The sequence below is a fragment of the Enhydra lutris genome, unplaced genomic scaffold (genome assembly GCF_002288905.1).
Source record: "Enhydra lutris kenyoni isolate GAN:26980312 unplaced genomic scaffold, ASM228890v2 scaffoldscaffold38, whole genome shotgun sequence".
Classification (NCBI taxonomy): domain Eukaryota; kingdom Metazoa; phylum Chordata; class Mammalia; order Carnivora; family Mustelidae; genus Enhydra; species Enhydra lutris.
Window position 1 is genome coordinate 11,270,715 of NW_019154122.1, and position 13,807 is coordinate 11,284,521.

General features: G+C 55.2%; 1 protein-coding gene across 1 annotated transcript; it reads left to right on the forward strand.

Annotated features, from left to right (window-relative positions):
* Positions 1 to 558: 558 nt before the first annotated feature.
* LOC111154852 (KIAA2013 ortholog) lies at positions 559 to 6,813 on the forward strand. The gene is made up of 3 exons (XM_022514788.1): positions 559 to 1,622; positions 3,723 to 4,576; positions 6,134 to 6,813. The coding sequence occupies exons 1-3, from the start codon at positions 590 to 592 to the stop codon at positions 6,149 to 6,151; spliced, it is 1,905 nt and encodes a 634-aa protein (XP_022370496.1). The 5' UTR covers positions 559 to 589; the 3' UTR covers positions 6,152 to 6,813.
* Positions 6,814 to 13,807: the final 6,994 nt, after the last annotated feature.

Here is a 13,807-nt window from a genome sequence, read left to right on the forward strand (position 1 = left end):
CAACCTTGCTTCGTTCGTCCGTTCCTTCCTTCCTTTCCTCCTTTTTTCTCTATATTTCTTGCAGGGAGGATCGTCATTTTTACAGAAAAGTCTCCTTTTTATTTTTTTTCACTCTTAGGGCTGTTGAATCCATCAGTAGCAAACTGGGCCTAACACGTGTTCAGTTTGGCTGGCTCAGTACTTTTTTTTCTGCAAGTGAGTTGGATGCTTCCAATCCCCACCCCAGACCCCAGCCCTCTCTGGGACTGCGCTTTATCCGTCCGGGATACTACCGTCCCGCCCCGGTGGCTCCCGCCGCGTCCTGCCCGTGGCTCCGCCCCCTTCCCTCTGGGCCGCCCCTGCCTCTTCCCTCCGCCCCCTCCTTTCCTGCGTGTCGCAAAAGACCCGGCGGCGCTTGACGGCCGGCGTTGTTTGACGGCCGGGGGAAACAGAGAAGGAGGAGGAAGCGGCGGTGTCTGCTGCTGCGGCGGCTACGGCAGGGACCGGGGTGGGCGCCGCGTTCCGGGCCTGGGAGTGAGACGCGGGCGGCCGGGCGGGTGGGCTGGGCGGCGGGCCCGGCGGCCGCCCCCGCGCCGCGCCTGGCGGCCCGATGTGGCTGCAGCAGCGGCTTAAGGGGCTGCCGGGACTCCTGTCGAGCAGCTGGGCCCGCCGCCTACTCTGCCTGCTCGGCCTCCTGCTGCTGCTTCTGTGGTTCGCCGGCTCTGGGGCGCGGCGGGCCGCGGGCGGCCTGCACCTACTGCCCTGGTCCCGCGGCGAGTCAGGCGCCGCTGAGCCCTCTGCCTGCCTGGAGGCGGCCACCCGCTCCTGGCGCGGCCTGCGGGAGCGCGGCGAGGCTGTTCCGCTGGGCCCTGGAGTGCCGGCCCTGGTGGCCAACGGCTTCCTGGCACTGGACGTGGCCGCCAACCGGCTGTGGGTGACTCCTGGAGAACGAGAGCCCGCCGTGGCGCCGGACTTCGTGCCCTTCGTGCAGCTGCGCCCGCTCAGTGCGCTCTCCGAAGCGGGAGAGTCAGTGCTGCTGCTACGTGAAGGGCTGCTGCGCCGAGTGCGTTGCCTGCAGCTTGGGACCTCGGGTCCTGGCCCTGCGGCCGCCGCCCCCGGGCCCGCCTCGGCCTCCGGCCTGGTCACAGGATCAGGCCGCGACTGCGTGCTTCTGCAAGAGGACTTTCTGGCGCACCGGGGCCGGCCCCACGTCTATCTGCAGCGCATCCAGCTCAACAATCCCACGGAGCGGGTGGCCGCGCTGCAAACTGTGGGGCCCACTGCCGGCCCGGTCCCCAGAGCCTTCACCAGTACCCTGGAGAAGGTGGGAGATCATCAGTTCCTCCTCTCCTCAGGCCGGTCCCCGCCTTTTCCCACGGGGCTGGTGCACCTGGTGGTGGTGGCGGCCAAGAAGCTAGTGAACCGGCTCCAAGTGGCTCCCAAGTCACGGCTGGACGAGACAGTGTTGTGGGTGGTGCATGTTTCAGGCCCCATTAGCCCCCAGGTGCTCAAAAGCAAAGCATCCAAGGAGCTCAAGGTGCTCCAGGATTTGGCCCGAAAGGAAATGCTGGAGCTCTTGGAGATGCCGGCGGCTGAGCTCCTTCAGGACCACCAGCACCTCTGGGCTCAGCTCTTCAGCCCAGGTGAGGCCTGGCCAGTTCCTGGTCCACAGTCCACACCTTACACCAGGGAGTACACGGGCCACCGTGGAGATACTCCGCTAAAGTGTACGAAGGGGACACTGAAGGGGAGTAGTGGGGTGGTCTAATGTGAGATTCTAATGAAAGAATGAGCGTGAAAGACAGGTCTTACTGTTCCTTGTTCTTGTAGGTGAGCACTGATATGGAGAATGGATGTGGGGGTCAGTTTTTAAAGGATAAATCAACAGGCAGAGAGAGGCCTGGCTGTCCCCAGATTCTCTCCTCAGTTTCCCACAGTCTGGCTGGTGACAGGCTTGGGCTTTTTTCTTTGTTTTTAAGTGAACTCTGTGCCTAATGTGGGGCTTGAACTCACAACCCCGAGATCAAGAGTCACATGCCCCAGGCGCCCCCAAGGCAGGACTCCCACTCGGCTGAAGTGTGCCTTGGCCAGAGTGGCTGCACCTTTCCACTGGGAGGGAATGGAACGTATTCTCCAGCAGGTTGGAATGGGCAAGTCAAATGAAAACTTCTTTCCCTCGTTGACTGTGGCAGTAAAGGAAATCCTCTTCTAGATGAGAGAGATGTTGGTTTCCAGGGTGCTTGCTGTCTCCATTCTTTTTTTTTTTTTTTTTAAGAATTTATTTATTTGACAGAGATCACAAGTAGGCAGAGAGAGAGAGAAGGAAGCAGGCCCCCTGCCGAGCAGAGAGCCCGATGCGGGACTCGATCCCAGAACCCTGAGATCATGACCTGAGCCGAAGGCAGAGGCTTAAACCACTGAGCCACCCAGGTGCCCCTTGCTGTCTCCATTCTTAAGCTTACTTGCTCAATGTGTGTTTAATCCACTCAGCAAGAATTGATTGGATCTTGCCAGGGACGGTTCTCCCCATGTGAGGGGTATAGAAGTGAATTAGAACAAAGTTCCTGTTCTCCTGGTGCTTGCTCAGATTCTGGATGGGAGGAAGATGATACTAGAAAAGTGAAAATCTGAATGAAGAAGGGAAATTTTCGGAATAAAAAGTTTGGTGAAGTTAAAAGTACACGTTGGAGGGTGATAGGGTGTGGGGAAGAGTGGGGTTAGCTCCAGTTGCCGGGGACACCGAGGAGGAAGCACTTAGCTCAGACTTGAATAGCAAGAAAGCAGCCGAGTGATGATGTGGAGGGAGCCAGCAGGTCAGAGGCCCTCGGGCAGGAGCAGGTGTGGTTGAGGCCAGTGCGGCCGGCAGGTTGCAGGCGAGGGAAGGGATCGCCAGATCTGAAGGGCCTTGTAGACCTTGGTGAGGATGGTGAATTTGATTCCGTGTGGGATGGAAAGCAAGCAGAGACACCCCCCAGCTGTACATTTTTAAAGCTCCCTCTGGCTGCTCTGTGCAGAGTGCAGACTGTCAGGGCATGAAAGTGGGACACGGAGACCCCACATGAAGATTTTGCAGGAGCCCAGGTGGAAGAGGAGGGTGGCTGGGACCAGAGCTGTGGCCGTTCTGTGGAGACAGAAGTGGATGGCTTCTGATAACTTTTGGAGGTGGTGCCAGCAGGACTTTGCATGGACTGGGCGTGGGGCGTGAGAATTTGAGAGTGACTCCTAAATTTGTGGGGAAGGCTTGAGCAAGTGTCCGGAGATAGTCTGGTGGAGGATTGCCTTGGGGCTGGAAGAGTTCAGACCATGTTGGGTTCAAAATGTCTGTCAGGCATCCGGATGGAGACACCCAAAGGGCAGCTAGCTGTTTGAGTCTAGAATTCATACAGATTTGGGAGATCGGGTGTTCAGATGTTACTTAAAGCTACAGGGCTGGAGAATGAGATGTTAGCAAGGAGCAGGCGCTGATGACTGTGTTCTGGAGGCAGAGGGCTTGACTTTGGCCACGTCCTGGCCCTATCTGTGTTCTTCTGGGCGGTGGCAGGAGGCTCCACTTTGAACAGGATTTTAGTTTTCGGGCCTACAGGGTCTAACTGAATGACTTTGTCTCCTCCTCGGGGGAGACCGGAGCTGCCATGTGCCTCCTGGAGGCCAAAGCTTCCTTCTCTTGCTGCTCTTCACATTAAGACCTTGGCCTCCCGGCCACACCATTCCTCCTTAACCGTGCACCCTCTGTGGCATTACAGGTGTGGAAATGAAGAAGATCACGGACGCCCACACCCCGTCGGGCCTGACCGTGAACCTGACGCTGTACTACATGCTCTCCTGCTCCCCGGCCCCCCTGCTCAGCCCCGGCCTGAGCCACCGGGAGCGCGACCAGATGGAGTCGACGCTCAACTATGAAGACCACTGCTTCAGCGGCCACGCCACCATGCACGCCGAGAACCTGTGGCCGGGCCGCCTGGCCTCCGTCCCGCAGATCCTGCAGCTCTCCGACCTGTGGAGGCTGACCTTGCAGAAGCGCGGCTGCAAGGGGCTGGTGCGGGTCGGCGCCCCCGGCATCCTGCAGGGCATGGTGCTCAGCTTCGGGGGCCTCCAGTTCACCGAGAACCACCTGCAGTTCCAGGCCGACCCCGACGTGCTGCACAACAGCTACGCCCTGCATGGCATCCGCTACAAGAACGACCACATCGACCTGGCCGTGCTCGCGGACCCCGAGGGCAAGCCGTACCTGCACGTGTCCGTGGAGTCACGCGGCCAGCCCGTCAAGGTCTACGCGTGCGAGGCGGGCTGCCTGGAGGAGCCCGTGGAGCTGACCTCGGCGCCGCAGGGCCACATCTTCCCGGTCATGGTGACGCAGCCCATCACGCCGCTGCTGTACATCTCCACCGACCTCACGCACCTGCAGGACCTGCGCCACACGCTGCACCTCAAGGCCATCTTGGCCCACGATGAGCACATGGCCCAGCAGGACCCCGGGCTGCCCTTCCTCTTCTGGTTCAGTGTGGCCTCCCTCATCACCCTCTTCCACCTCTTCCTCTTCAAGCTCATCTACAACGAGTACTGTGGGCCTGGGGCCAAGCCCCTCTTCAGGAGTAAGGTATAAAGCCCCTGTGTCCTCAGAGCCTGGGGCCCTGGCCTTGTGTTCTGTCCGGAGGCCAGCACAGGGGAGGGCCCGGGCCATACTAGGTCTCCTCCTTTTTTTCTTTTTGAAGATTTTGTTTACTTGAGATAGCGCAAGAGTGAGAGAGAGCGAGCGAGTGCACAAGCAGGGGGAGCAGCAGGCAGAGGGAGAAGCAGGCTCTCCGCTGAGCAGGGAGCCTGACTTGGGGCTCAATCCCAGGACTCCAGGATTGTGACCTGAACCGAAGGCAGATGCTTAACCAACTGAGCCATTCAGGCGCCCCTGGGGTCCCCTTCTAAGCCAGTACCTTCCACCCGCAACACAGAGAGGAGTATGTTTAGAGAGGATGTCAGAAAGTGACTTCTAATAGGAGACCCTAGGAAGGACAGTGGTGGGTCGCTGTCTGCTGGCCTCCCAGGGACAGTCCCTTCCCTGCCCCAGTAAATCGCGGCATTTAAGAATCGCAGCAAGCCCCTACGTTGACCCACGCCTCCAGTAAGCTGCAGTGGGGGGAGCCCTGTCTTCACCCTGAGGGCCCCGTTCACTGCCCTCGCTGTGCATCAGCTAAGGGGGTCATCTTGTCAGTGCGGGGCACGATCCTTCCCCACCCTGGTTCCTGAAACATCTTTGCCCCCAGGAAGCCGTGACTTTGAGCTCGGCCACTGTGGGACTGTCAGCTGAAACGTGTTTTGGGGATCAGGCTCAGCCTCGGGGAGGCCGCCTCGTCTGCCCTGCCCGCCAGCCCTCTGTGCTTTCTCGCTGCCAGGATTTCCCGGGAGAGGGAACAGAAGGGTGTCCATTCTTAGCAGTCACAGGAGAAAGTCCCTCAGAGGGAGCTGGGCTTTCTTCCCTTTCTTTCCGCTCTTGTCAGACTGGTGAGTGGAGAGATCCACGGGCTCTCGATCTGTGCTCTCAGTGGTTAAGGAGCCTGCGCCAGCTCGGGAGAAAAGCCTCATTACCTCCACAGAGGGCTCCGTGCCTTCTGGTTTCTAGTTTCTGGCCCGAGGCCAGGCTGAGAAGCAGCAGCAGTCAGCCTGAAGGAGTGGGGGAAGGGTGGGCGGCAGGTCTGAGCTCTGAGCCTGAAGAACACACGCAAAGTCACGTGAAAAATCTTTCTGAGCCGGATGAGAACAAGGGCTGACAGCCTCTGAGGGAGGCAGGCTGCTTTCCGCTGCTGCTTGGTGGGCCTCTGGCTACACCCATCCGCCTTGGGTTCCCCACCTGATCCAGGGTGGGGGCAAGCCAAACCCCTAATTTTGGGGTGCTACCCGCCTGGCCCTCCGTTTCCTCCGGCTCAAGCTGGGCCACGGCAGACAAGAGCCCGGCGAATACCACACTGGCCCGCGGAGGTGTCCAGGCCATGGACTCCACGGTGGCTGTGGCACGTCCCTGGGCCAGGAGTGGCTGCAGAGCCCTATTGGAGCCTGGGCGGGGGGCCACCAGGGTCGTCTCCGTCCTCTGCTCCCCCTGGTAATCGTGTAGCCTCCCCAGGTTGGTGGTGAAGAGTAACAACCTGTTTTGCTCATTGAACAGGAGGACCCCAGTGTCTGAGCGCGCCGACACCCCGCTTTCAGCCCCGTCTGTGCCAGACGCCCAGCACTGACAGTCCTGCTGCGCCAACAGGGAGCCTTTGAGAGCACCCACCCTTTTGTGCCTTGTTGGGGACACCGGTGACGCAGAGCGCGTGTGGATGTTCAGGAGTCGGCCTTGGGGAGCGGGAGGGGAGGCCCAGTGGACTTTTTGTAAGCTTTCGACTCAATAAAATGAACCTAGATGGAAAATACTTGAAATTGAACTCACTCCTTCTGCTTCCCCACCCCCTTTTCTTCTGTCCCAGGACATAGACCCCCTTTTGAAAAGACATGTCTAGGAAAAATTGTGTTCTCTTCCTAATTTAATGTGTTCTTTCTTGACTGAATTTTTAATTTATTGTTGTTGAGATCTGGCGGGGCGGCTTTGGCGTCCACTTGAGACAGTGAGTGGTGGAGGTGACCTGTGACCCACGCCACCCCACCCGGCCTGTGTGGAGGGCGGGTCCCGGCTCACCCTGGGTTTGCACATTGTCTCTCATCATGAGCCTGTGGAGATCTGTGCTTTTGTATTTCTGGGCTTTACGGGAGGTGTTTAACTTTGTAGTGATCGATGATTGTTGGGTTTTGAAATACCAAAGCTTCTTTTATGTTCTGTTTTTAAATAAATCTCTTTCAAACTTCCATGACCGGTTTGTGTGTGGTTGAAACCCTGAGCTGTGGGGTCTTCCTCCATCACCAGGCTTTTGGGGTGGTGTCCGAGGCAGAAGGGCCAGCCACCTGGCCCTGACCTAATGACAGATTGTTTCCCCATGTCTAACTCTCTTCAGGAGATGGGAGGCTGCCTTCTTGCTGTTCGCCCCCGGGGCGGGGGTGGGGGGCTCAGGACCTAGGCCATGGTTCCCCTGTCACAGGTGCCACAGCCCAACTCACCCTGGAAGCCTGGTCTCCTTGTCACCGGCTGAATGTTGTCACTCACAACTGCAGGCCGGGAGAGAGAACAAACAGGTATCTCCAGCTCCACCAGGAGTCGCCCTGGCCCCACATGCCTCCCCATTCCACACTGGACAGTGGTGCCCTCCTCGTCCCCCGATGAGTCCCCCATGAGTCCCCCCATGAGTCATCGGTGGGCCTGCCTGTTTAGGGGAGCAGGAAACTAGTGGGGCGCCATCGGGTATGTGGCTTAGGGTGTGGCATGCCCGGTAGTGGTCCCGTGAAGCTGGAAGACGCCGGACAAGAACCCCACTTCAGAGCCCCCCCCCACCCCGCTCTTTAGCTCGGAACCTGGCCTGCTGGAGGTGAAGAGAACCGCACGTACCCGTGGCCGAGAAATTCAGCCTGAACGCCTGGAGTCTCAGTATACGACTTGGGAGGGATGGCATCAGGCGCTCCCCGTGCTCTGGGGACTGTCCACGGCAGGCCTCCCCCAGAGGAGGTAAGGATGGGGGTTTGAGAGCAGAGGAAGCCACTTGGGGTGTGGAGGCCGCCAGGCCATCTAGGCCGGGGGTGCCAGGCTGCAGTGCGGCTCCTTCCCCCCACCCCCACCTCTGGGGGCTTCCTCCCCCGAGCAACCTCGCTCCCCTTGGCCATGGCACCAGCAGCCCATCCCAGGAGCCACACACACAGGTGTGTGCCGGGAGCAGGGACCACCCCGCACAGGGAAGGAATGTAGGCGGCCTCGGCCTAGCGGGTCGCCCTGCGCTGTCCAGTAACGCCTCTCGGAGGGACGTGCAGAGGCTTTGAGTAAACCTGCCCTACCCTACCCCGGGGGCCCCTGCGGGTGTGCAAGCCCCTCGGGAGCTTCCCAGGTATCCTCTGAACCTGGTCCCTGTTCCCAGAGGGCGGGAGGGACCGAAGATGAGGCAGGCCACTGCAGGTGGGTGGGTGGCAGGTGGAATAAGAAGGAAACTTGGGGCGCCCGGGTGGCCCCGTCCGTTAAGGATCTGTCTTCACTCAGGTCATGATCCCAGGGTCCTGGGATCGAGCCCTGCTTCTCGGGCTCCCTGCTCAGCGGGGGGTCTGCTTCCCCCCCCCCCACCTGCCACTCCCCCAGCTTGTGTGCTCGCTCTAACAAATAAATAAAATTTAAAAATCTTAAAACAAAAACAAAAGAAACTTACCTGTGAGGATTTTGGGGGCACTGTCAGATGAGTGGGTCCCCACACCAGCCCACCTACACGTTAAAACTTCTCCAGAGGCCTCACCTGGCCTCAGACACGAGCTCCGTCACCATCACGGGGCCCTTGGAGCAGCCTCTGGGAGCAGAAAAGGCGCTCAGATCCCACCTCCAGGGACGGGGAGGGGTAAGGAGCCTCTGAGGTCACTGGTGGTCACATCCTCTCCTCAAGCACCCCCAGCCCCCTCTCCCTTCCTCTCAGCCCACTTTCTTCTGTCAGCTACAGCTCTGAACAGATGTGGGTACCTGACCTTGACCTCGAGTAGCTTCCCTCTTCCCTTCAGGAAACTGCTCCCGTGGGTGTGTGTAGGGCCTCCACGCAGGCGAAGGCTAACATTTCTCTGGGAGCCCTTCACCCAGGGGAGACAGACCTAAGGGGGACAAACGCTTCTTTCTGTCCCTGGGTGGAACGTTCTGGGACTTGTGCTGTGCAGCAGCTCCTCAGACTGGCCCAGCAGGGGGCTGGCCCCACTGCTCACGGGGTGGGGAACTCCATAACTACCCTTGACTGGCTTTCCCTCCGTTCGTTTTACCCTGCCTCAGTCTCCCGCTCCTGGCCCCTGGGGCCTCATTCCAAATCAGCTATCCACACCCGAGCTCCTGCCTCAGACTAGGACACTAACCATGAGGCGCGCAGCTCCTGGGGGAGGGTTTTTCCAAAGGGAGTTGGACTCTCCCAAAGGCATTGCTATGGGCTGAATATGTCCTCCAGATTCACATGTTGAAATGCTAACCCCACAATGTGGTGGTGCTCGGACGGGGCCCTGTGGGAGGTGACTAGGTCATGAGGGTGGGAGCCTCCTGAATGGGATTAGTGCCCTAATCAGAGGGATCCCAGCGAGCACGTTCGTCCTCTCCCCTGTAAGTCAGACGGGGTGCTCACCAGAACCCATGTGCTGGCTCCCTATCTCAGGCTTCCAGCACCCAGAACTGTGGGAAATACCTTCCTGTTTTTCCTAAGCCCTAGTCCCTGGCCCCCCTGTTATCGGAGCCCAAACTCGGATATGTTCAGTCATATTCCTGCAGCGGAGCAGTGGAACTTTCCGGAGGTGAAAACAAAGCAAGGAACAGAGATTCCCAGGATCTTGGGTGGAGAAGAAACCTTGTAGCTCTTCCTGTTCAGGAGTCTGTAACCAGGCTACACGAGATCCATGGACTCCAGAATGGCCAACTGTATGCACTTTTTTTTCCCCCATGAGAGGTCCTATAGCTTTCCTCAGATTCCCAAAGGATGCCTGACTTCAAAATAAACAAGACAACTTGTGCTTTGGGGTCTGGCTTTTACCCTCCCCCACCCATCATGGGGAGCAGCTATGGTCTAAGCTCCTGAAGCCTGGCTCGGGGCCTGGAGATTGGGAGGTTCACACCACTTGCTGTGGGGCAGATACCCTCCCTGCAGAAAGGAGTTTGCCCCTGGCACTGGCTGGGCAAACAGCTTCACCCTAAACCAGCTACTGCCATCTGACACTCCTTGTTCCTGGGAGCCTCTCCTCTGGACTTTGGCCAATGGAAGCTTTGAATAAATCATTTGATTCAATAAACATTTATTGTGACTCTTCTAGCTGGCCATGCACCTGGCCCATGGGTGACGAAGGGGGAAAGATTACATTGGAGGAACAACTACTGTGTGCTTGGCACTTAAGTTTTGCAAAGGAGGTGACTCTGTCTTTTCATCTCTGGCTGGCCAGAAACTAGATGTCCGAAGAATGTTTGTTGAATTACATTTGTATGCATTATGTCATTTAATCCTTGTGCTTGGGGTTGCAAGTGACAGAAAACCTTAATTATAACCTCCTCAGAGCTGAGCCTGGGGTCAGTCTCCAACCACTGAACAGGGAATAATAGGAAAGAAGTAGTTTCCCAAAGGAAGTTTGGGGCACTCTCATCAGGAAGGAGGAGGAACAGTTTCTTGGCGGCAAAGCACACGTGGCCAGCACACCCTGCAAGGTAAGTTTCATTCCCATTTTGCAGATGGGGCAAATGAGGCTCAGACCGTAAGGCACTAAGCCCTGGAAAAGAGGGGAACAACATAGATACAGTCTCCGACCTCAGGGGCTGCACAGTGTGAAGTGGAGACAGACAGATAAGAGGTCAGACTGCGATGAGCGTGGGGCTGGCACACTGAACCTCTGCCGGAGGGTCAGGGAGGGCTCCCTAGAGAAGCAGAAATCTGCAAGCTGGAACCTGATGGATAATGGGCGTCCCCCAGGCTAAGGCATGGGAGAGGGCCGTCCAGGCAGTGGGCAGAGCATGAGTAAAGGTACAGAGTGGGGGATGTTTAGGGACGCATGGGCACAGTAAACATCAGATTGTCCCTAGTGTAGACTCTTCCAAAGGAGCAAAGCAGGTGATCAGGTTAGAGAGTTGGGGGTCTATGGATCTTTCTTTTTATTGATCTTTATGGGGGTTATTGATCTTTGACTTCTTTTTCTCCCCCCGCCCTTGCAGTCTAGATCTTTGACTTCTAAAGGCAAGGGGTGGGTAGGCTCAGCCCTAACTCATGGCAATGACAAGATCACAGGTGACAATTCCTCCCATGGACATGGCACGTCCTCTCCCCTCCTTACTGTTATAATTTTAGCCAATCTTTATAGGTTCCCCCAAAACCAAGGGAGGACAGTTTATCACCCTGTTTTACAAAAGAAGAAACTGAGACCAGGTGAGAGAGAGTGACTTGTCAAAGGTCAAAGGGAGGTCACCAGCACCTTGCAGGACTGATGCAGACAGGGTAATGACTACCTCTGCTCACAGGTAAATCATAGGTCCTAGATGCCCAACCGCCACATGAATCAATGTGACCCCTCTGTGGGTGTCCTGAGAAATGACAAGACAGGACGGCGAGCTCAGGAGAAAGGCTGTGGGTTCTCTCAAAGTAAAACTTTGCAGTGGAGCTCCTGGGTGGCTGGATTGGTTAAGCATCTGCCTTTGGCTCAAGTCATGATCCAGGGATCCTGGGATCGAGCCCTGCCCGCACTGGGCTCCCTGCTCAGCAGGGAATCTGCTTCGGTCTCTCCCTCTTCTGTGGTGTCTCTCTCTCTCTGTGTCAAATAAATAAATAAAAGCTTCAAAAAATTTAAAGATGAAAACAAAAACAAAAACTTCGTGAAAAGGTAATTAAACAGCATTTCTGGCAGCTGTGTATAAAAGAGTTGGCCGTGGGCCAGGAGTTAGGGGACCTGCTTCCATTTCCAGCTTAGTCATTATCATTGGTCATTATCATCGTGAAACCTCAAACAAGTGCATTAAGCTTTTATACTCCAGGTTCCCACCTGTAAAATGGGTCTAATAGCACCTTCCAACTTCATAAGACGGTCAGGGAGTCCCACTAAATAAATGACTGTGCAGGAATGTGCTTTGATAAATTCGAAACCTTCTACCCACACAGGGGATGGTTTGTACTGATACCTGGAGGCAAAAGAAGGTAGCCCGGAGCTCCTAAACCCATGGACAGAATCCAGAGGGGCTGCAAATGTGGATCAGAAATGAATCTTTATTTTCACTAACCTTTAACTGAAATTTCAGTATCTCCTCCCATGATTAACTTTGGCATTTAGGTCATTGTCACAAATAAAAATCACAGTGTTCACATCCCATTAGAGTTGTTGCAGGGATCTTGAAATATTGCTCATGGTCATCGTGACCTTGAAATTATGGTAATCTTAGACTTGCCACTGGACCCTTGTATTTAATCTATTAATGAGGAAGCACATGTTACCACTAGCAAATTTTTTTTTTTTTTAAAGATTTATTTGACAGAGAGAGAGAGAGATCACAGGTAGGCAGAGAGGCAGGCACAGAGAGAGTGGGAAGCAGGCTCCCTGCTGAGCAGAGAGCCTGATGCAGGGCTCTATCCCAGGACCCTGAGATCATGACCCGAGCCGAAGGCAGAGGCTTAACCCACTGAGCCACCCAGGCACCCCGCAAATTTGTTTTAAAAATATATTTAGGGGCAGGGCGCCTGGATGGTTCAGTCGGTTAAGCATCTGCCTTCTGCTCAGATCATGACATCAGGGTCCTGGGATCCCCCCATGGCGGGCTCCCTGCTCAGTGGGGAGTCTGCTTCTCCCTCTACTCGTGCACGAGGTCTCTCTTAAATAAATAAAATCTTATTTATATTTATTAAATAAATTTATTAAATTACAAATTATTAAAATATATCATTAAATTATTTTAAAATATAAATAAATATATAAATATATTTATTTATATATAAATATATATACTTTTTTAGGGGCTCCTGGCTCAGCCAGTGGAGCCTGGGACTCTTGATCTCAGGGTTGTAAGTTTGAGCCCCATGCTGGGTGTAGAGATTACTTAAAAATAAAAGCTTTTAAAATTTTTTAAAAAATATATAAAACTTTAATATGGCTCATGTTTAACACACACAAATAGGCCAGATGGGAGGTAAATAGATACATACAAGAGGAGGTTTATGATGGGAATTGGCTCGTGAAATTATGGAGGCTGAGAAGCCCCACGATCTGCCATCTGCCCGTAAAGATCCAGGAAAGCTGGCGGTGGTGTGAGCGGAAATTAGGGCCAAGAACCGGGTGCTGAAGGTATGTCCCAGAGCTAGCAAAAAAAGAGCCAATTTGCCCTTCCTCTACCTTTGTGCTCCCTTCAGGCCCTCACCGGGTTTGGTAAGGCCCACCCACTTGGGAAGGACCATCTACTCAGTCCGTTGATTCAGACGCTAACCTCTTCCAGAAACACTCCCCGCAGACATACCTAGAAATAACGTTTTACCAGGTCTGGGGGACATCTCTTAGCCCAGTCAAGCAAAAGTCACTCAGCATAGTGACCAGTTAGTTCAGATTTAGTATTTTTATGAACTCATAGACTTAAATAGACTGGAGATGCCTTGATCCTTTGAATGTATGAATCTTCTCGATGGTCTGTGGGTCATCTTTGGCTTTCAGGAGCCTCTGCAAGGTGGTATATGTCCTGGCTCACGCCTGTAATCTCCATTTCTCCAAGAAGCCAGCCTTTGACCAAGGGATGGCATTTAGAGATTAGGTGCTCATTACCCTGGGCTGTTTTTGCCAAAGGTGAACAAGAAACAAGTTTAAAACCCCCGCTTTGGATACACAGCCTGCCTCAGAGCCCAGAGACAGCACTGGCCGCCAGCATGTAATTCTGACTGACCCGACCTAGGCAAGTGAGGAGCACTTCGCTGGCGAAAAAGAAAGGAGAATGACCCTCATAGGGTTTGAATATGTCACTGGACACTGAACCTGCTCCCCGGGGAGCTGTGGACCGAGAGCACACCCAGTGCAGGGGCCTGCCTGCCAAGGTCACTTTATTTGTACAAATAAGGAGACCTCGAGGAATAATTTCCAAAGCTATGACTCTTCCAGCAGGGGGAAGCAGGCTCCTTTTATTGGGTTTTGGGGGTAAATATTTAGAGAGGGACTGTAATATAAGGGAGCTGAGGTACCTGTGGGCTCTTGCTGACTCACCTGGACAGGTATGGTTCCCAGATGTTTCTTTTCCTGTTTAAGC